The sequence below is a fragment of the Dermochelys coriacea genome, chromosome 27 (genome assembly GCF_009764565.3).
Source record: "Dermochelys coriacea isolate rDerCor1 chromosome 27, rDerCor1.pri.v4, whole genome shotgun sequence".
Classification (NCBI taxonomy): Eukaryota; Metazoa; Chordata; order Testudines; family Dermochelyidae; genus Dermochelys; species Dermochelys coriacea.
Genome location: NC_050094.1, coordinates 13,029,698 through 13,050,976, shown reverse-complemented (window position 1 = coordinate 13,050,976; position 21,279 = coordinate 13,029,698). Strand labels below are relative to the sequence as shown.

Here is a 21,279-nt window from a genome sequence, read left to right as displayed (position 1 = left end):
GGAGAGCGTGGCTGAAGGGCAACCAGCCAGCCTGTGGTGAGAAGCATCTAAATTTGTAAGGGCATTGAAAGTGTTAAGATCAGTTTAGAATGTGTTTTGCTTTTATTTCATTTGACCAAATCTGACTTCTTGTGCTTTGATTTATAATCACTTACAATCTTTTGAAGTTAATAAATTTGTTTATTCTACCTGAAGCAATGCATTTGGTTTGAAGCTTGTCACAGACACCCGTTGGGATAACAAGCCTGGTACATATCAATTGCTTTGTTAAATTGATGAACATATAAGCTTGCAGCGTCCAGTGGGCATGACTGGACCCTGCAAGACAGAGGTTCCTAGGGTTGTCTCTGGGACTGGAGATATGGACTAGTGTCATTTGGTTGCACAGTACAAGCAGCGGCTGGCCAAAAGGGCTCACTTATGTAGCTGGGAGCAGCTTACATACCAGAGGCTGTGCGTGAACAGCCCAGGAGCGGGGTTCTCACAGCCGAGCAGGGTAAGGCTGGCTCTCAGAACTGAGGATTGGAGTGACCTCGCAGCTCACCGGTCCGGCTAACACCAGGGGAACGTCTCAGTCACCCAAAAGCAACATCCAGGATCAGGCAGGGGGTGAGGCAAATTTGTGTGCCAGCTCCATGTATCACACAGTGTGAGAAGAACAAAGACTAGAACCAGCAGGATCCCCAAAGACATAAGCCAGGAAGCATCTCCATTAAGCAGGGGGCCTGGTTAATGGTTATTGGCTCCAGCCCACCACTGAGAACATATTGAGGTCAATGAGCCAGATGCCTGCCCTCCTCCCTACACTCAACTAACCAGCCCGGCTGGGCTCTGAGGTAGAACTTCCTGTCTTCCCCCATATGCTGCCAGATGAGTGTAACTGCCCAGATGGCTAACTCAGTTCTCCTGGCTCAAACAACATCTCTCTTGCACCAGATGTGAGCCAGAAGGCTCCGCGCTCATGGAGGCATCATCCAAGGTGCCCCACATCACTGGTGTGGATTCTCAGAGATTTGCGTCCACCCATTAACCTAATGGCCTGATGCATTGTAACCCCTCCTGCCCCATTGCAGCTTTGTCCTGGACAGAGATCTGCAGGGTGCATGCATTTTCTGATTCGTTTGAAGGCACTGACTTGTAACCTGCAAAGTGCCCTAGGGCTTTGGACTGCTGCATCTTTTCTATGTAGGTTCTCCTGCTGCCCTCGGCACTGTAGTATGTAAGTACCTGCCTGTCATGCCTTAACCAATGTGTCTTGCGCTTGTTCTCTCACCCTCGCCCCAGGGAGAGAAGTATGTGCAGGGCCATGTTTAGTTTTGGAACTTTTGGGGGACTTCTCTCAGGACCGCCCCCTTCTGCTGCCACATGATACAACTGCAGCTGGGACCCTTGAATTTGCCCTCCCTCCCCAGTTAAACTGGGAGCGAGCTGGCAGCAGGATATTGTCAGTGACCCTGGAATCCATGCTCCTCCATGGCCTGCCACAGCCTGGATTTGCCAGCACTCAGGCCCTGCTGCAACAGGCTTATCGCTGCTTCCAGGCCTTTCCTGAGAGGGCAAGTTGAACACGGCCTGGGAGCAGAGGGTGGAGGTCCAGCTTTATTGGGGGCTGGGGGTTGCTTTTGCAGGTAAGGAGTTGAGCTGAGTGTCCGTAAGCATCTTCCCAGTCTGTGAATCAGCCGGAAACCAACAAACTCACCTACTGATTTTCAAACTGAAGATCAGATGATTATCCCAACCAAGACTTTATACATTTCTGCTCCTTCTATGTGGGCCTGGGGTGGTAACAGCCTCCAGTTGCCTAGATTTTTATGGCCAAAGGGCCCATTCTGACCATCTAATCTGGCATAGCGCAGGCCTGAGAATCTCTCCCAGCAATTCCTGCCTCCAGCCCAACAAGTGGTGATTGAATGAAGACATCTTTTAAAAGACAACCACTTTCCATTTGACAACTCCAAGTGATGGAGAATCCATCTGATCGCTCATGGATCTGTTGCAACAACTGATTATCCTCACTACTAAAAATATGCATCTTATTTCCAGTTTGCACTTTGCATACCTCAACCTCCAGCTCTTGGATCTTGTTATGCCTTTATCTGCTAGGGGATAGGAAAAGCCAGATTAAGTTACCAGCATAGGTTTGCTATCTGATACTCATTTGCCATTTACTGTTTTTCCCCACTCTTGGCAGTATAGTTTGCGATTAAAATGAAATCGCTTCACATACGTATCAAATGTAAAGAGCCCACACAGGTTGTTACATGAATACTGACCTTTATTAGTTTCTCTTAGAATACTGTACAAAGGAGTAATAAAAATAATATTCACACTTTGTCTTAGAAAGTTCCTCTAGATGAAACTTTTTTGTATACCCCAAAATGAGAGGGAACTGGAAAAAAACCAACAAAACTATGTACAATGCAAGAATGTTCCATACAAAATGGATTTAGCTCACTGAAATTGATCCAAAGAGTGTATTATGTGCATACACTTAAAAATATATATATATATTATGCACGATGGTAAATCAAGCAATATATCTCACTGCTATTAAAGAAAATCATATAATATGCAATATGAGATTCTGACTGTGTGCTACTGCCTACAGTGACCCAGCTGTTGTCCTCTCTTTGAGGACCAGTACCGTTCTTCTAATATTTAAGTTATTTTTAAACTGCTGCTGCTGCTTTAAATAAATCCTCATTGACTAAACAGCCTTAAATCTCGGGGGGTGGGGGGAGGAGAAGGCTCCAATCTTGCACTTGGACCATGTGGAAGGGCTGTATAGCATCAGGTTAAAGATCCAGCTGTTGGAATCCAATTGCGAGACTGGGGCCTTCACTCAGCAACGCCAAGCTGTTGTTCTGTATCTTCTCCAAGCGGGAAGATGTCCTTTCTGTGCTGTATGGACAAGTGCACAGTTCTCTCAATGGCGGATGAAAAAGGCTTCACAGCAACAGCAGCAAGAAGAGCAGGCAACGCGAAAGACTTGAGTCAGGCCAATGTCTGTGAACTGGTCTATTATTATAGATTTTAAACCCCCCTCGTTTCTTTATTGCTTCTCTGTATCCGCAACAGACAAAACTACATTGAAAAGCATTGGCTTTACTGAAATTCACACCTACCACTATGCAGGGAGCCAGCACAAGGCCTGAGGGAAGATTTTCCCAAGGGCCTAAGTGATTTAGGCACCTAAATCCCATTGAAAGTCAAGGGGAGTCAAGGGTCTAACTCACTTAGGTGCTTTACACAAGGGCTGAATTCCACTCTGGGACCACCACACTTGGCTGCAGCCATATTTAAATGCTCAAGACTCTCTAAATTCCTGCAAACTTCCCCACCCTGGGGTGCACGCAATCCCTCTTCTCCCCAAAGCTGGTTTTTATCCCCGAGGAGCTTCCTTGGTGTGTGTGCCATTTTCTCCAACTCTCCATAGCCTGAGTGGGCCTTCATCATTTGTCTTCTGATTCAGAGCTGCCATGTCTGGCCCATTTCACACCCGCCCGTTTTATAAAAGTGGTTTCAATGCAAAGTTTCAGGAAGTCTACAGTGTGGTTTGTTCGGTAATGTCTGGATTAGCGTTTCCTTGCTTAGTCTCCCAGATCACCTATGAGTGCCCAGTGAAGGGGGCTGTTCCCTGTCACTGCACACTCAGACTCCCCCTTCTGAGTGATACTGTAATGGAAGCTCCCCCTGCACACGGAGGGGGAACAGATCTCTGACATAATTATGCATCGCTCTTTTTAAAAGTTAACAGTTTAAAAGGGATTTCGGTTAAGTCTTAGGGCCTGATTCCCCTCTCACTTGAGCCAAGTAAGGCCCTGATTCAGCACAACACTTAAGCGTGTGCTTAAATTCTGTTGACTTCTGTGTCTTAAGTACATGCTGAAGTGCTTCACGGAAATGGTTTTCACTGAAATGCTCATAAAAGAGAAATCATTAGACTTGCCTATGAATATCACATCTTCGTAAACCCGTTGAGGAAAACGTACACTCCGGGTTTTAAACTGTCCCACTGAAGAGATCATGATTTTATTTTCAGTAGCTTTACATTTCATCATTAATTTAACAGAACTGATTGCACATGACCAGTATCACTGAACCCACAAACAGTGCAGGTCCAGACCTGATATAGATCTGCCAAGCTTCACCACTCCACAGCGGCCAAAGGCCTGGTGCCTAGCATCTGCTTACATTTCTGCTACAAAATCACTCCAGTTTTGCATAGTTTACATGTACGGGGGGGGGGGGGGAGGGAGAGAGAGAAGGCAGAACCTACATGTATCTGGGAATAATAGTTTTAAGCAAATAAAGGAAAAAAAAAGACTATTTATGGTGGGTTTTTTGCAAAACACAAGGATAAAGTGATTCCTGCCCCACTTCTCTGGGTCAAGATTCCCACCTTTAAAGTAATTATTTTGTTTCCAGTTAGGTTTCTATTTGTCCCTAAAGCTAGATTAACATGACGCCGTGTGTTCAGTCTCTTTCACTGGAGAAAGTTCAGCATCAGCATTGTAATTCTGTGACCTGCCAGACCTCTGAATTTGTCCAGCAGTGTGCACCTTAGACTAGGCACATCACCCCAGCAGCCTGTGCGAAGGTACTGTCACTGCAGAGCGGAAGCCTGCAGTCTCACCGTTGCCATCTGAGGCATGTATCTACAATGTTCATTTCTGAATCCACTCAGACATTCTCACCAGAAAATAGCACTTGCCTAAAACTATTTTCCCCAGAAGTCACCGGCTAGTAGCTTGAAAAGGGCACTAGCTCTGGGGTATACAGTACATTAACCAAAGCAACAATCCACTCCCAACCACGTCAGAGATTGGGGGGGGGGGGGGAAGAGCCCTGTATTAATAGATTAACCTTCTGCATTTGACAGGCTCCTTTTTTCAAGAACCCAAAGCAGGTTCTCTCCATCTCCGCCATCAGCTAATTCTTCTCACCATCTTCCTTTTCACTAATACTTATAGTAGCATTCCCCTCTTTGAAGCGCTTAAGAGACAATGGCTAAATAAGCCTCAACAGCCCTGTGAGGTAGGTTGATTATTTCTTCCCCTTCTGCGGGGTACAAATGATGAACCTGGGGCAGAGAGGTTAAGCAGTTCACCCAAAGGCAGGTGAGGAGTCAGTACAAGGGCTGAGATTCAAATTTGGGAATTTCTGTCTCCCAGTCCTGTGCTTGGACCATTAGATCAGGTCTAAACTTTATCAATAGTATCCACTGTACTACCTGCTCAGTTCCAAAGCTACATCTGCCTAATGCAGAAACTAAAATGTCTTCTTTAAAATGTTTACACTGTCAGAAAACTCCAGACAATCAAAACACCGCCACCAACAACAAAAAAATCACCTTCATGAATGTACAAGGGTATCGTGAAAAATATAAACAAAGGCATATTTCAACCAGCATATTGACCCTCTAGAAAATCCTACGATTACAAAGAGTGGACAGCTACTCCAGCCACTAGGGGCCAATTCTGTTGCTAACCCTTTGCTCTAGCTGGCAAATTTTTTTGGAGGGGGAGAGGGCGAGGGGGAGATTCAGTATTGCAACTATGCTTCATCCTCGGTTATCCAAACCTCCTTGTTACATTGGAAATGCCCCCTCCCCGTCTACTAATTACAAGCCTCTCATTTACCCCAAACAGTAATTATCAAAACTTTATTCAACAATCTCTTTCCACACTGGGATTATTGCATTTCTACTGCAGACTATAATTAAATTAAAAATCCCACCTTGTCCTCCAAACCAGCTCCTGACTCTGTGGATAACTAGCTCATCTGTTAACAGCCACTTAGTAGAAACACACACATGCTTTATTAGGTAGGGTTCCCTCCCACACATCAATGCAGGAAGCAGAAAACGGGATCGCTCCACTGAGCATCCTGAAGTAAGCTCATGATGCATAAACAAAATCAAAACAGTTAGAAACAGAAGGTTGGTTAGTCAGCTCCCTTTGTGGTTTAACTTCCCGCTGCAACGCCCCATTGCCCCTCACTCTCTTGGGCTGCAAGTTCCACCCACTAACTGACATGTGCCGTACCCCACCTCTGGATCTAGCCACCAGTTCAGGGGCAGAACAGCAGGGCTTTGGATTTAAACAAGAACAACAAATCTGGATAATGAAGGTGGCAGCAAAGCAAGAGTTGGTTGTCTTCCTGAAGGTGCCAAACACCTTCACTGTCCAGACCCGGAGAGGTGGGTAGCCTTCTGCAGCCATGCTCTGAGGATACGACAGACTGCGCATCTCGGATTTTCTATGCCACTGATCAGATAAATGCTTCAATGATCAGTCAGATCCATTGCCCTCTTGCTGGCCAGCAACATTTGCCGTCTGTTCCTGCCTTCACTTAGCAACGTGGCACCATTACAATATTCCTGTTCTACAGCTCCTTTAACCTCGCTTGTGGCCCATAGTCTGCTGCTGACAGGTCATCAGGCCCAACCAGAAGTCCGAGAGCAGTTTTCTGCATGGGCTGTCATATGTTGAGATGTGCCCACCACTGGTATTTGGCAAATGCCACTGATCTAGATCTAGACACTGGAGTCCTGGGCAAAGGGAGTGGAAGACCGAGACCCATTTAAATCAATCACAGTCACCTCTCTGTCTGTACCTGCCCCCCATTACTGTGCCTGACGACAATCCATCCTTCACCTAGAGCAAACCTGTCAATCAGCCTTTCCCTCTCCCCGATCTCCACGTCAGGTGACTCAGATCACTCTGATGGGCAGTGTTAACATTTTTAATCACACAACTAACAAGCAGCACCATCACACCTCTTAGCCCTAGGTGGCAGTAGGATTAAGGGTAACACTGCGGGGCTGCATATGATGGGGGAGAACATTCCCCCTCCACCCCATCACACACTCTTTAAAATATAACCACTTCCGCTTTAAACAAAGACAGACATTGGTTATAGTTTAAATTAACAGAAACAACTTGGACTTGGACTCCAATTCCTTCCCCCTGAATCATACAAACTGTACCGTGGAAAACGGGAAAGCTCTGCAAGAAATGCCAAGTCGCTCCTTCCTGTTTTCTCATTAGAAAAAATGATTCCCTCCCCCAGCGGGAGGAGAGAGGTTTAAGAATAAAATCCAGCTCCCAAAATTAAAGTGGCCAACTAGTTTTTCACACCTGGGAAATCTGGCCATGTCCCCGTTTAATTTCCCCACGTAGCCCTTCGTGAGTGCATCTAACCTCAAAAAGGGCCAATGTATTTTAAAGTGCATTTGCCATAGTAATAACTAGTAGTTCTTAAAGCTCTCTCTCCATTCAGTGTATTGGCCTCTGGATGGGAGTCTCCCCAGAGACTGACCTATTTGTACCTCGACATCTCAGTCTATCTGCATCTACTCGTGATACAGGAGCACAAGAAGTCCACCCCCCCAGTCTCCTGGCTCCAAGCTAAACTCTACTCAGGATTCTGCTACTCCAGAGTTTGCTTAGATTTATTGGGCTTGAGGATCCTGCATGCGGTATACACGTCTATTGGATACTGCATTTAAAGAGCCGCTGTGAAATTATATCCCGGTTTGGGGGGAAGGGAGGACTAAGAAGACCGGATTTCCCCTTCTACTTCTGCTCACTGCATCCAGGGGGCTCAGTACTTGTTGATCCCAAAGATCCGGACTCCATGGAGCTGGGGCAGCTTGGGGATCAAGACGCTCATCAGGGAGATGGTGTTGATTATGAAGTGTATCCGGTCATATTTTGTGTAGAAACTGGTGAGGAAATACCTAGGGGAGAGAGAGAAGCGGAAGTTGAATCATAGCTACCCACAGCTTCCATCACTCTCCGGGGCCAGTGATGATCTCAGGAGAGATATTGGTTACAAGTGACTCATTGACTGCTTTTCCTGCTACAACCCATACTGCACCCACTAGCCGACCCCACCTCTGAATCTAGCCACCAGCTCAGGGCAGAGAGGCAGGGCTTCAGATTAGCCCAACACAGCAAAGCTGGGTCAGCTAAAATAAACAAGGATCTGGTTTCTAGCAGCTAGTGAGCCCCGATTCCAAAGTGGATTTAGTCTCACACTGGGGGATCTCAATCTCTCTCCTCTTCTGGCCATGAGCTCTGGTCCCAAAAGACTTTAAACAGCTGAGCATCTTTGCACCAATAGCTAGCGTATGCTTTCAGCAACGGACGCGGCAGAGACTGGCCCTTCAGAAATATCTTCAGTCGATGTGATGGAGCCTACCCTCCACTCCTTGCACTGTAGATGGCTAGAAAACAACATTTCCCAGCAGCGATTACATCAGTCAGAACTGAAATGTGGGTGGCAGGGGAGCGAGGGGGAAAGAGAGCGGTGAAAAGCAAGATGTTCCCCTTGTTGATGTGATTTTACAGTCTGATCCAGACTCCAACACTTCACTCCACTGGGACTCTGCAGACTTTGGATGCTCTAAAGAATTTCTCCATCACATTAAACACAAACTAATTGTCTTCGCTTTCAGAGCCCCTTACAGCCTCTCCCACCCTACTTCTCTCTCATTCCCTCCTGAGAGGTTGGCACCTGCCTTCAGTAAAGCCAGGGTGCCAGCCCTCACTGCCCATCTGTTAGATTTTCAGACAAGCACCTTCATGCTTCTCCTTGCTGCCCCTTGTGCTGGGAAGGAATTCCCCATAAAAATCCACAAGGCCATCTCATTGTCCCCCACCAAATCCCTTCTGTCATGAGGCCAAATCCAATACCTCTGGTCTGGGGGCTAGATTCAGCGGTGGGGTCAGTGAGCGAGTGTAACTTGACAACAGTCAGGCTGCTGGTGGGCTGAAACTACTGCCTGTCGTGCTGGTCCATACGGTCTCATAGAGCTTGCCCCAAACCATCCCTAGAGCATCCACTTGTCTCTTGTCTTATATGTAGATTGTTCACTTGGGGGCGGGGCGGGGGGAACAGAGACAGTCTTTTTGTTCTGTATCTGTATCTGTACAGTACCTGGCACAATGGGGTCCTGGGTCTGTGACTGGGGCTCCTAGCTGCTACCATAATACACATAAATAATGTTAATATTAATGTTAAGAAGAATAATGTTAATCACTTCCAGCCCTGGTGACTTGTGAGATAGTGGACCTTTGAAGTGCATCAGGGCTGCACTGGTCTCTTTCTATCAGTGCTTTTTATTGGCCTGACCTAGGCTGAAAAGCACCGTGACACAAGCTCAAAGCAGATCCCCAAGACACCTACGCCATGAGTGGTGGACAGCAGCACAGATACAAGTGGGCTACGGATACTGTGAATAAATTTGTTATTTCAACATATGTGGATCTGCTTTTAGGCCACTGAGCAAGCATTTTTTTTTGGAGGACAATGGAGGGCTTTAGCTTAGTTCGACAGGGTGCCGCTGTGACCCACCAGCCAGCCCGAAGTACTCACAACACGATGGGCGTGATGGTCAGGAACTTGCGCGATGCCGTGAACTGCACCCCATAGTCCATCTGCTCCCAGTGCGTGAGCAACCGGGCTTTCCCCTGGTCTGGAGTCTCAAAGGGCGTTCCTTTCACCGTGTGCAGGAAGATGTACATACTCTGTAGCAAACATGAGCAGAAGATAAAATTTGTGTAGCCCTCTGAGACCAGGTGGCTAAGTTCAAATGAATCTCTCCAGACAACAACTCATCACTAGGAAAGCTCTTACACTTGCAAGCTGCAAGCCAGGGCTGTGTCACTAGGGGGAGCTGTTGTCATCTGATGAGATTTTTTTTTTTTTTTTTGGGCATTGGCAATTAGGGTCCCACAGGATATGAGCCAGTTACAGCCCAGCTAGGAAGCCTGGGCTCTTGAGCTCAAGCTGTAGCAGCTCCTGCTTCTAACTCTGGAGCTCCCTGGTGCACTGGCCAAGACGGTGACAGTCACATTAGGAAATTCAGATCCCTGGCATCAGTGGACTGAACACTGCACTGGGCACTCAGGAACCCTGGCTTCTATTTCCAGCCCTGTCCTTGGGCAAGTCAATCTCTCAGTGCCTCAGTTTCCCATCTGTAAAATGGAGATAATGACACCAACCTCCTGTGTAAAGAACTGTGAGCTCTACCGGTGAGAGACACTAGAGAAAAGCCGAGTATTATTGTAACCGGACTTTAAGCAATCTCCTGGAAAGATTCCACTGACACTCACTCCAGTTACACACCAGCAACAAATCCTTGGATAAGCCAATGACAAATCTGTTGGCATTGTTGTTTATGAACAAGTGCTGCTGGCCCTTTAAAAGCCTCCTGCTCCAAAGACTCACCACCCTAAACTGGACAGAGGCCAAGGCAAGGAGGTCTGATTGGCACAAGAGCAGAGCGCATCAGTGCTGATCTCAGCCCTTTTGCTCTGAGCTCCAGCTGCCGATTGCTAGAGATCTGGATGGTTTTTATGGACTGGGGCGTCAGGGGCCCTGCGAGGGAATCAATTCCTGATCTCTGATTAATCTCAGGCCGAGAGTCACTTTAATCAAAGGGCACAAATAGACCAGCTGCTGTGTCTGTGCTAACATCTGGGTTTCTCTGATCTGGAAATCAGGAGCAAGCTGCTGCATGGAGCCACGGCCTGATCTCAGGGAGACATGCAGACCAAAACGAGGGGGGTCAGGAGGGGGAGAATATACCATCAGCGAAAAGCACATGGCGTTTTTTTCAGCCCCAGAGGAAAAGGTTCTGCTGAATGGCTGCCGTTGTGTCTTATCCCAGCAGGGGGCAGCAGTGTGTCCACTCACCCGCACCCCCAAATCCTCCCCTGAAACCTCCCCCACGAGCCCACACCCTTGAGGAAAACTGACTGTTTCATTTCTGTGATACACTCGAGTCAGTAACACCCCGTTCACATTATGCACTTGCTCCAGATACAGTATCATTAGTCTCAGACAAATGGCCAAACAACTCCCCACCCCATCCCTCGGATTTGCACCCCAGTCCTCTCACCTGGGCTCATCCCAGCTACAAGTCAGCAGCTGATTTTTATAAACCCTCCACCCTGGGTGCAAAAACCCACCTTGCCCTTCCTGCCTCTCCCTTTGTTGCCAGTAACACCAGAGGATTCCTGGGCAGCAGGTCCCCCTCTGGGCCTGACCCTCAGAGGATGTGAGGTTGTCATAGCTCCTAGTCCTTGATCCTTTAGCTCAAGCTGTAGGGACTCACCCGGGAGGTTGCAGGTTCAACCCTCTGTGTCAGCCAAGAGGACAGTTGTCACACAAGGTTCCCCCACCTTGCACTGCTCTGCCATGCGTCCGAGGGCCAGACAGTAGTTTACACCCCACAGCCTATTCCCGCTCCTGCGGGGGCCTGTTGGGGTGGCTTTGGTGATACGGACACTTGTCTGGATGGGAGCTAGACTGAGACCCAAAATCAATTCACGCAGAGGACACTGAACACCAAATGTTTGCTTGTTAGCACCCGGGCTGGATTTGAACCCACGACCTCAAGGTGAAAGGGGGCTGAGACTCGGATGTGGGTGCTCAAGCAGCCGGACTCTAACCCACACACTCGTAGGAACTCAGGACTTGGGGTCTGATTTCACTGTAGGATCCCTCAGGAGTATCCCCTGAAGGGCTAACCACCTATGTGACCAACGAGCCCAACTGGGGGTTCCCCATGGGGCCAGTTAGCTGTGGTGCCCCCTTACCATGTTGTGGATGATGTTGGTGAGAGTCCAAACCACAGGAACACTGAAGAAGGGGATGCTGAGGAGGACCACATGCAGCAGGCCAATCCCCAGCACATAAGAGAGCCAGATGCCCCGGCTGTTCATGACACGGGTGTTGGGGTTCACCTCGCTGTGAGCCGTCCCCACGTTCATGCTGGCTCGTGTGTCAGATAGGCAGTCCTGAACTGAACCAAGAAGAGCAAGAAGCAGGTCAGTGCAAGGAAGCAGCAGACTCTTGCCACTCCACTAAGCTAGAAGCTAACCAGAACCCTCCATGCAATGGCCCCATCCTTCCCTGTCCCTGCTATTCATTCAAAACCAGCCCAGCATGGAGCGTTGTCTTGCAGATAAAGCACCCAACAGGAAGTCAGGACTACCGGATTCTGTCTCAGACACTGCCACCCTCTCACCATAAACCTTGGGCAAGTCACTTCACTGCCCTCTGCCTCAGTTACCCTAGTTGTAAAATAGAGACGATACTCTTGTGTGCAAGCTAAATCCACTCAAGTTTGAGATTCAGGTGGAAGGTGCCAGGGAAATGGGAAGCATCTCTACACTGGGGTATTTATAACTCTAGTGGTATATTCTTGTGGAACCAGGGCACATGGATGATTTCAGTCCTGTGACTGCCTGTGAAGAGCCAAATGGGTAATTTCACAGCATAACATGGACCAAATTTTCTTTCGCAGGACACATTAAGACTCTGGTCCTGCAAAATCTGGAGCATAGTTACCCACATGCTGAAGTGTTTGCAGGATCTAAGCCTAAGAAAAATTTCAGCCCCGATTCTGCAAAGTCTTAGGTGTGTGTAACCTTACACCTAGATTAGCCTCACTGACTGCCATAGGATTCTGTGTGGCTGCAGGAACCTCCCCACACTGACCCACATCACAGAACTGGGCTCTTGTTTTGTAAGCAGTTAAAAAAAAAGTCTCCCAATTAAAGACTTTGCAGAGATCATTGCAGCAACGGGCAGGAGAAATGAAGAGCTCCAGCAGAGGACGGAGAGAGATCCTTTGACAGCGAGGTTAGGAAAGCAATGGTGAGGTAACGATGCAGGGAGGTCACTTCACCACTGGGTGCCTTACAGGAGAAGGCTCCCACCCTGCCATGGGGTAGGATGTGCAGACCCCAGGAGCAGCAGGGAAAGAAGCATTTTCAAAACAATTCCAATAAGTCCAGAAAGAGAGACTCACTACTGGAAAGGAGAAGATTGTCAGAGGTTGGATTTGGTGCCATACGCAGCAATCCGTAAAATCTCAGGGCCTAGGGCTGCTGCACTCATTCGCCGGCATAATGAAACAGGTTCAAAAGCAAGGAGTCAATCACAGGAGTCAATACAGAGCACGCTGGCTGAACTTTCATCTGATGATGAAACACACAAGCAGCGGGAGCAGAATGGAGCTGGACAGACCTATCTGTGGCCAAGGTTCGAACGCTGCTACCGGCCTACAGGGATAAAAAACCACCATCACAAAGCGAACAGGAAATGAGGCCTTTCACCCACGCCACATCAGATCTCAGCCAGTTGCTGTCCAGCCGGTACACTCCAAAGCTGGATCCAATCGGAAGGCAGATTGTGATGTCACTCAGTCAGAGCGAGATCACAACCAAAAAACTCAGATTCCAGAGACAGCCAAAAGGTACTAATGATGGGCCCAATCCTGCGAGCATATTGCTCCCAGGCAGTGGGATAACTTGTGGTACTGAGCAATGAGGTCACTGCTAAGCCAAGGAAGCAAGTATTTTCAGGCTCAGCTAGAGTGACCAGATGTCCCGATTTTATAGGGACAGTCCTGATATTTGAGGCTTTTTCTTATATAGGTGCCTATTACTCCCAACCCCCAGTCCTGCTTTTTACACTTGCTGTCTGGTCACCCTAGCTCAGACCTTTGTGGGACTGAAGCAAGGAACCTCATCACCATCCATCTCTCATAGGTGCCAAGTACCAACGTGCCAGCACACCTTCAACAGAGCAGTGGGTGTATTCTCCATCACTTGAAGCCTTGCTAAGAGACTCTCTTCAGCTCCTCCACCACCACTTCCTGGGCTCAATGCAGGAATCACTGGGAGGGCGTTTCAGGGCTGTGCTATACAGGGGGTCAGACTAGATAATTAGACTCGTTGCATGCATTATATTAAGGGTGTATGCAAGGTCAGGACCAAATTTTGGAAATGTTTGCCTGTCCCTGGGCACGTCTTAAAACGAATTTCTATATATTTTGTCAAGCTTTATTCCAAAGCTGCTTTGTTGCTTTTTGGCAGATTTTTCAAAAAGTTGACAAATTTCTGCATTAGTAGGAGCATACAACTTTTTCATTCAAAGTTGAGTAGCTACCAAAGTGCAGATGCAGAAATAAAAAGGCCTAGATAAGCCAAGCTCCCCCTTCCTGGTAAGTTTCTAGTGCTGTTGCTGGTTTAGCTCCCATTGCCAGGAGACCAATTTGCTGCTGTTCTCCAGCTCTCACATGCCCGCATTGTGTGGGAGGCAGTTTTGCAGCCAGACCTCTTGTTGTGTTCTCTACACAGCAGCCAGATGTTCCTTGCACAGAATCCTGGGCCTGGTTATTCTGCAGGCTGCAGCTCTATCCTTTTTATTGTCCCTGACAAGGGTTATTCTACAGAACAAACACTCTCCCTCCTGCAACCGCTGTTGGCCGTGTGGTGTCCTCAGGCCTCCTGTAGTCACCCGTGGATGCTGCTCAGCATCAGACATCCAGCATGAGGCAGGGCTGCAATCCGACAGACACACCATTTCTCTGCCACTTAGAAACCTCAACACCACAGGCCGACAAGTGGTTATGCTTGGAGAGGACTTTGGACAGGCTCTGCTGCCTGCAGACAGGACACCCCAAATCTGCTAATTGCTCAGCTTCTCATCACCACTTCCCTGGATCACAGATCATTCCCTGTGAGGGGCCAGCCATTGATATTCTAGTGGGAGACAGAGTATGATCTGAGCAGGGGGCTAGGAGGCAGGAACTCGTGAATTCCAATCATAGCTCAGACACTAACTCCATCTTCAGCCTTGGGCAGGTTAAGTAGGGCCCAATCTACAGACCATTGGAGTCAACGGGCAGACTCCTACAGACCTTAGAATCGTGCGCTTCAGGCAAATGACATGTTGAATATCAGCTGCTTCAGTATTCTGGATGTCCAGCTTGAGGACATTCTGGCTTGATTTTTAGAGAGGGCTGAAAATTCAACTCAGCCCCAATGAAAAATCAGGCCAGTTGCAAACTAAGAAGGCACTTTTGAAATTTAGGCCCGTCTCCTTTTTGTGCCTCAGTTTCCCATTTGTAAAATGTGGATTAGCCTCGGTTTAAATCGACCTCATGTGGACACCATAGGGATCACAGCCCACCAAGGATGTCAGCCACTGAGAAATATCAGAAAAATATTGCAGATTCCATTTCAAATTCTCTCTTCTGCCTAAAAAACCCTGTCACCCCTTTTGTCCAGGACACCCCTGTTCCTGGATCGATAGTTACATCTCTTGTACAGAAGTCATCCCTAGACCCACTCTCTCCACGCCTCTGCGGCTTATTTCAAAGGTTGCTTAAGAGCTGCTAACCAACCAAAGCCAACGGCCCCTTCCCCCACAACACAGCTTCTTAGCTTTACAGATGGGATTTGTTCACCTACCGGAAAAACAAAGCACATGAGAAAAGTGATGGAAACTTTGCGCCAGCCCCCTCCCCCCTTCTGAAGCAGATGGCTGCTAAGCTCCAATTTCCCAGCAGTGCAACTGTTTCTCAGGGATGGAAAGACTTTAATGTTTTGCCAGGCTGAGTGTGAAGGTTGGGATTGTTGCAATGCTGGAGAGCATCCACCCAAGGGGGAGAAAAGTCCAAGTAGTTGTAGAAGCTAGACCCATCTCTGTGACAGACGAATCTATGGAGCCTTCTACTTGCTCTGTTCCAGTCCAGCATCCGGACCACCACAGCTCTTCCAGTCCTGGGCTCCCAGCACACCCAGCCGTCCCAATGCTCCTCAATCCCGACCCGCAGCCCCTGTTATGCCAGCCCTGGGCTCCCACCACATGCTTTGCAATGCCACTCAACCTCAATTCACAACTCCCCCAACTATCCCCCATGGACCCTGCTCGGCCCACAGATCACACGCGAAAAAGGCAGCAGTAAGATCTGGGGTGCCATACAGAGTCTGAGCTATTGTCTGTGGTCCCCACATCCTAGAAAGCGCTGGGGTCATGAATTCTCTTCACCACACAGGATCAGATGCAGCTCTGGCCCAAACCAAACATTCAGCTGAAAGGAGACACAGGTTTGTGCTGGGGAAGAGCAGAGCTCATCCCAGAGGGCAGAGAAGCGACTCCCAAGAAGAACATAAGAACAGCCATACTGGGTCAGACCATGGTCCATGGGCTAGGGCCCAGTATCCTGTCTCTGACAGTGGCCAATGCCAGGGCTTCAGGGGAGTGTACAGAACAGGGCAGTTGGAGTGATCCACCCTTGTCCTCCCCTCTCGGCTTCTGGCAGTCAGAGGTTTAGAGTTGCCCTGACTAAGTGGTTGCATCCCTGACTATCTTGGCTAATAGCTGTTGATAGACCTATCCTCCATGAACTTATCTCGTTCTTTTTTGAACCCTGTTATAGTCTTGGCCTTCACAACATCCCATGGCAATTGCTATGTGAATAAGTACTTCCTTGTTTGTATTAATCCTGCCACCTATTAATTTCAGCGGGTGGCCCCTGGTTTTTGTATTATGGGAAAAGGATAAGTAACACTTTTCTATTAACTTTTTCCACATCATGGCCTCTACCATATTGGCCCTTAGTTGTCTCTTTTCTAAGCTGACCAGCCCTAAGTTTTTTAGTCTCTCCTTGTATGGAAGCTGTTCCATCCATATCCTTGAATATCTGTGTTGCTCTTCTCTGAACCTTTTCCAGGTCCACCATATCCTTTTTGGGATGGGGTGCCCAGAACTGCTCACAGCATTCAGGGTGTGGGGGCACCCCTGATTTATACAGTAACATTATGATACTGTCTTATTATCTGTCCCTTTCCTAACCCATTATTATTCTGCTTTTGTAGCCTCTTTAACTTCCCATAACATTTCACAATCACTGTCCCCATCCTGGTCAGGTGTTCAGTAGTGTATTCCTACTGCTATATTCTTTTTATTCAAGCATGGAATTTCTGTCTACGGAGATTCTATGGTACAGTCTGTTTCATGTAAGAACCGTATCTATGTTTTTTTTTTAGCATATAATGCCACTCCCCCACCCACAACCTACACTGTCATTCCTATATATTTTACACTCTGGTATTACCGTGTCCCATCATTATCCTCATTCCACCAAGCTTCCATGATGCCTATTATATCAATATCCTCATTTAATGCCAGACACTCTAGTTCACCCATCAGAGTATTGAGATTTCTAGCATTTGTATATAAGCACTTGTACATTTTGCCCATAATTCAGCTGCTTGCCTTCCTGTGTTATATTTAAATGGCACTCTAAATGAGAGCCAAGTTAAACTCTGCGACTCTGCCTGAAGCCAGCAGGAATTACACCATCCTACACTGAGCCACACTGGGTCAAGGACTCCAAAGGGAGGGTCCTTTGGAACCAACACAGATGACAAACAACCAACATATTACACAATACCTGGTATGTGGGAGATCAGGCTGTTAATGGGCCAATGAGGCAGTGAGCCATTTGCTGGGCAGATGGGCATGATGCCTCCAATATGCATGGCTGGCCATTGGGGACCTAGCAATTTCCTCACCCTCCTTAATGGGGATGGACGTGGTCTCCTAAAACCTGCTCTTCTCAATAGCGCCCCAGTCGAAGGGCAGCCCTTCCAAACACACCTGCCAGCCATGGGATCAGCTGGAAGGTGAGGACCATCCTACCACATTGTTTGAGGTGTACAGCACCTGTTTGCTGCAGTCTTACATGGGAATGGGCTATGCCCCACCACTTGCCACGAGATGTACCAGCACCTCCATCCCCTGCCAGATGGACTCTATACCTCTGGAGGCATTTAACAAGTCCTTTTACATCACCATCATGTTCATTTTCAAAGCACTTTATATTAGCTGATTAGTGCCAGGGCAAGTATAATTTAGGTGATAGGATGATACTGAAAACCCAAGAGATCATTTGTGCTGCATCATTCACTTCTTAGCACTTGGTACGATCTTTTTACACTCACTTTACACAGGTAGGAGTGACTAGAGGAGGGGTGAGGCCGTGGGGAAATCAGGTGTGGGGTGTGCTATGAAGTGCTTTCCAGACAGGTTGGAGTAGAACACACTAGATTCCAACGCTAGCCATCCTGGGGAAACCCAGAATGACTCCTGTGAAGTCAATGGGATCATCTGGGGTTTACACCAGCATCTATGAGATGAGGCTCCGGCCTTAATCCGCAAAGAGCTCAGGGAATGCTATGTTGCAAAAAACCAGAGGGTTTGAATGGGGATGTTTTGTACATGACCCACAAGTGCCACAACATTTGCTCAAGCTGAGTGTGTGCAGACCGTCAGTCTGTTCCATTGGGTAGCATGACCAGGGTCTACAGATTTTTGGAGGAGGGACTGGAATGATAACTACTGATCACACCCCAGATGCACAGAGCTCTCTACACATTTACAGTAATAGATACTATCTAATCAATCCCCACCTGACAGCATCCCAAAGCATCAGCAGCCTCATTCTATAGATGATGCCAAAGTTCCCCAGAGAGGAGAAGTCACTTACTCCTACCCACTCAACAATCAATGGCAGAGCTGGGCTAAGGACCCAGAGGGTTCCCAGCTCCCAGTCCCATGCTCAGACCACATATAACCTCTCACACTAGTTCTGCTTCTGTCAGTGTCTCCCACCTGTGCCCTCTTTAGCTTGTTAACTAGAGCAAAGGGCCTGAACTAAAATATACAAGCGGGATCAAATCTGGATCCATAATTTGCAGCTTCCAAGTGCCATTTCCAGAACACATCATCTGAACAATCCTGAGCATTGGAGGAATGTTCCGATCCTAGTTATGACTGTGGGGTGATATGGGGAGAAGGGGTTGGCAGCCATCTGTGGTTGCTGTTATTTGAACATAGTTTGCTGTTATCAAAGCAAACACTGCACACACAAGCTTTCGATGGGAGTTCCCAGACGATTGGTATTGCTCAGATCATCCATTCCCTGAGCCACCCGAGGGATGGTCATGGGGCCCCAGAATCACTTTTGGACCTGGGACTTTTCAATGCAGAATGATCTTATCTCTTTGGAACAACAGGGGCTCCCACAGCATACAGCAAAACTGCCAGTTGCTTGGGTTTCCCATGGAAATAGCAATATGGCTACAGAATGGTATTATTTATCTGTACGGTGGTAGCACCTAGGAGCCCCAGGCATGGCCAAGAACCCAGATCCTGTGGTGCTAGGGGCTGTACAAGCACAGAATAAAACTAGTCACTGCCCCAAAAAGGTGGCAATCTAAGTAAAGCGAAGATTGCAGGCTGTCCTGGAGAGATGTGTGCCCTAAGGCCTCTCCAGTACTACTTGGGATGCAGGAGGAAGGGGAAATACATACCCAAGCCAGAAATGAACCCATCATACCCATGCCCCAGCTTCTCTCAGCCTACAGACTCCCTAAGAAAAGGTCCCAGCCACACAGCATGCCTCTGCTGGGGATTTCCCACAGCTGCGCACAAAACCCCATGGCTTCTTGGCAGCGGCTATTGAAGGCTGCGTTGCCTATGAACTGCAGAAGGCTTCTGCTCCCCCCACAGCTCCAGCTTCACCCCCCACCTCTGCTTGCACAGCAGAATTTGTTCCAGTCTGCACTTTCCCCAGATGCCTCCCACGATTAGCCTCTTTGTGGCAACTTAGGGACTTGTTGCTTCCTAGCTGTGCCAGCCCATTCCACTACATTGTATTATAGGAAACTGCTGCAGGAGCGGACACCTTGCTCTAGTCGCACAATTCGATTTTATCCGACAGCTCAGCCTGGAGGCTTTGTGAGAGTCTGTGAGGGGAGGACAAAGGAGGAATGGGACACTGCATCTTTCACCTCGAGGTCACCAGTTCAAATCCATCTTAGACTGGCAGCGCAATGGGGCCTTTGGACAAAGGCCCAGATCACAATGGAGATGGCAGCCTCAGTGGAGAGCCAAAAGATGCTGTCACACATAGGGACCAAAGGGCCTCTGCAGGTTAGTAGTTGGGGGTGGGGGAATGTGGCTGGGGATTTGTGGGAAACTTCTCTATACTGTATCTGCTCTGTGGATGCCAAGAATCTAGGGCTGCCAAGCCAGCAAGTCACCTCTCCCTGGAGACCTTCCTTCCATGATACCCCCCTGGGGACCCCTCTTGTGCTGCTTGGATACAGGCATCCTGAAAGCTCCCGACCAGTCCTATCCCCCAGGTCCTGGTCACCCCAAAAAACTCAGCTCGACAGAACTAATACCCTCTAGAGTGCTAAGAAAAGGTCCAAGGGCCTAACCCCAGATGCCCGCCGAAGATTGCCAACCCGCCCTGGCGGGCTCCCAGCCCCACTCCCCCCAAGGGGGAAGCAGGCACCCCTCTCCCAGCTGGCTTCCCAACCTCTCATGGCCCTGGACAGCAGATTCCGCCTCCATCGTCCAGAGTCCAGCACCCCGACACTCCCTTAGCCCCCTTGCCCCTCCTATCACGGGGGCTGCCCCCAAGCCTTGCACCCCCCAACTCTGCCCCTCGACAGGTCTCTGCTCCCCTCAATGCCTGCACCCCTATCTCCGCCCCCCTGCAGACCCCAGTCCCGGTGCTCACCGCGCTGCGCAGCCGGCTCTCGGCGCGGCGCCCCGGGCCTCTCCCCGCAGCCCAGCGCCGCTCCCCGCCGCCGCCGCCGCGGACAACACAGCCGCAGCCGCTGGCAGCTCCGCCCTCCCCAGCACCCCCCCGCGGCCGCGGGGCGCGCTGGGAAATGTAGTTCCCCTGGGGAGCTCGGGACTCCCACATGTCCCACGGCCCCTGAGAGCCGCCGCGGGGCGGGGTGGCGGCTCCCTGCCAGCTCGCTGCAGATGGTTTTATGTGCTCGTTCATTTTATTGTATTTCTGTGCATTGGTTCGCATTCTCTGACTTCTTTATTGTTTGCAGCACCTGTGATTCTCTCATGAATTGTCAGGAGCCCCGGCTTGGCCTTTTACTCGGTTATGGTTTGCTGCCCATCCTCTGCGCGCCCGATGCTGCACAGTGCACACAGGTAAGGGCTTAGGCTGGCAAAGACTACAGGCCCCATCCTCCACACGCTTCACTTTCCAACCATGAATAGTCCCATTGCAAATCAGCGTAGTAGTAAAGTGAAGTGTGGGAATACATGTTTGCAGAATTGGGGCTATAAGGGTGTGCTTAAACTTTTAAATGCATCCGATGAAGTGAGCTGTAGCTCACGAAAGCTTATGCTCAAATAAATTTGTTAGTCTCTAAGGTGCCACAAGTACTCCTTTTCTTTTTTCTTAAACTTTGTGTGTGAGTAAACGCACTGAATTCAATGGGGCTAAGCACATGCTTCACTCTTTGCAAGGGACGGTGGCAAAACCTTCCCTGCCCTGAGAAGCTTACATGTTCAGTGAGCTCAGCCCCTTCAAACTTTCATATCTTACTCCCACGAGCTAGCCTGGAGCGTGCAGTGGAAACAACATGG

The 21,279-nt window shown here is 48.8% G+C and overlaps 1 protein-coding gene across 2 annotated transcripts; it reads right to left on the bottom strand.

The window, feature by feature from the left end:
* Nucleotides 1-2,257: 2,257 nt before the first annotated feature.
* Nucleotides 2,258-20,540, bottom strand: ORMDL3 (ORMDL sphingolipid biosynthesis regulator 3). 2 transcript variants are annotated; one of them, XM_038385246.2, is made up of 5 exons: nucleotides 20,405-20,460; nucleotides 12,830-13,082; nucleotides 11,613-11,818; nucleotides 9,385-9,536; nucleotides 2,258-7,744 (listed from the first exon to the last, which is right to left on the bottom strand). In XM_038385246.2, exons 2-5 carry the CDS (start codon nucleotides 12,870-12,872, stop codon nucleotides 7,609-7,611), a joined length of 537 nt encoding a protein of 178 aa, XP_038241174.1. In that variant the 5' UTR covers nucleotides 12,873-13,082; nucleotides 20,405-20,460; the 3' UTR covers nucleotides 2,258-7,608. The 2 variants fall into 2 exon arrangements, with proteins under 2 accessions (XP_038241174.1, XP_038241175.1); XM_038385247.2 differs by lacking the exon at nucleotides 12,830-13,082 and having other exon boundaries at nucleotides 20,405-20,540.
* Nucleotides 20,541-21,279: the final 739 nt, after the last annotated feature.

Excerpts from the sequence above, each read along its gene's own strand:
- ORMDL3 (XM_038385246.2), bottom strand. The coding sequence starts at position 12,872 with ATGGCACCAAATCCAACCTCTGACAATCTTCTCCTTTCCAGTA. Across the intron at positions 9,537-11,612 it reads CCAACATCATCCACAACATG|AGTATGTACATCTTCCTGCA; the intron begins GTAAGGGGGCAC and ends TGTTTGCTACAG. Across the intron at positions 7,745-9,384 it reads ACCATCACGCCCATCGTGTT|GTATTTCCTCACCAGTTTCT; the intron begins GTGAGTACTTCG and ends TCTCTCCCCTAG.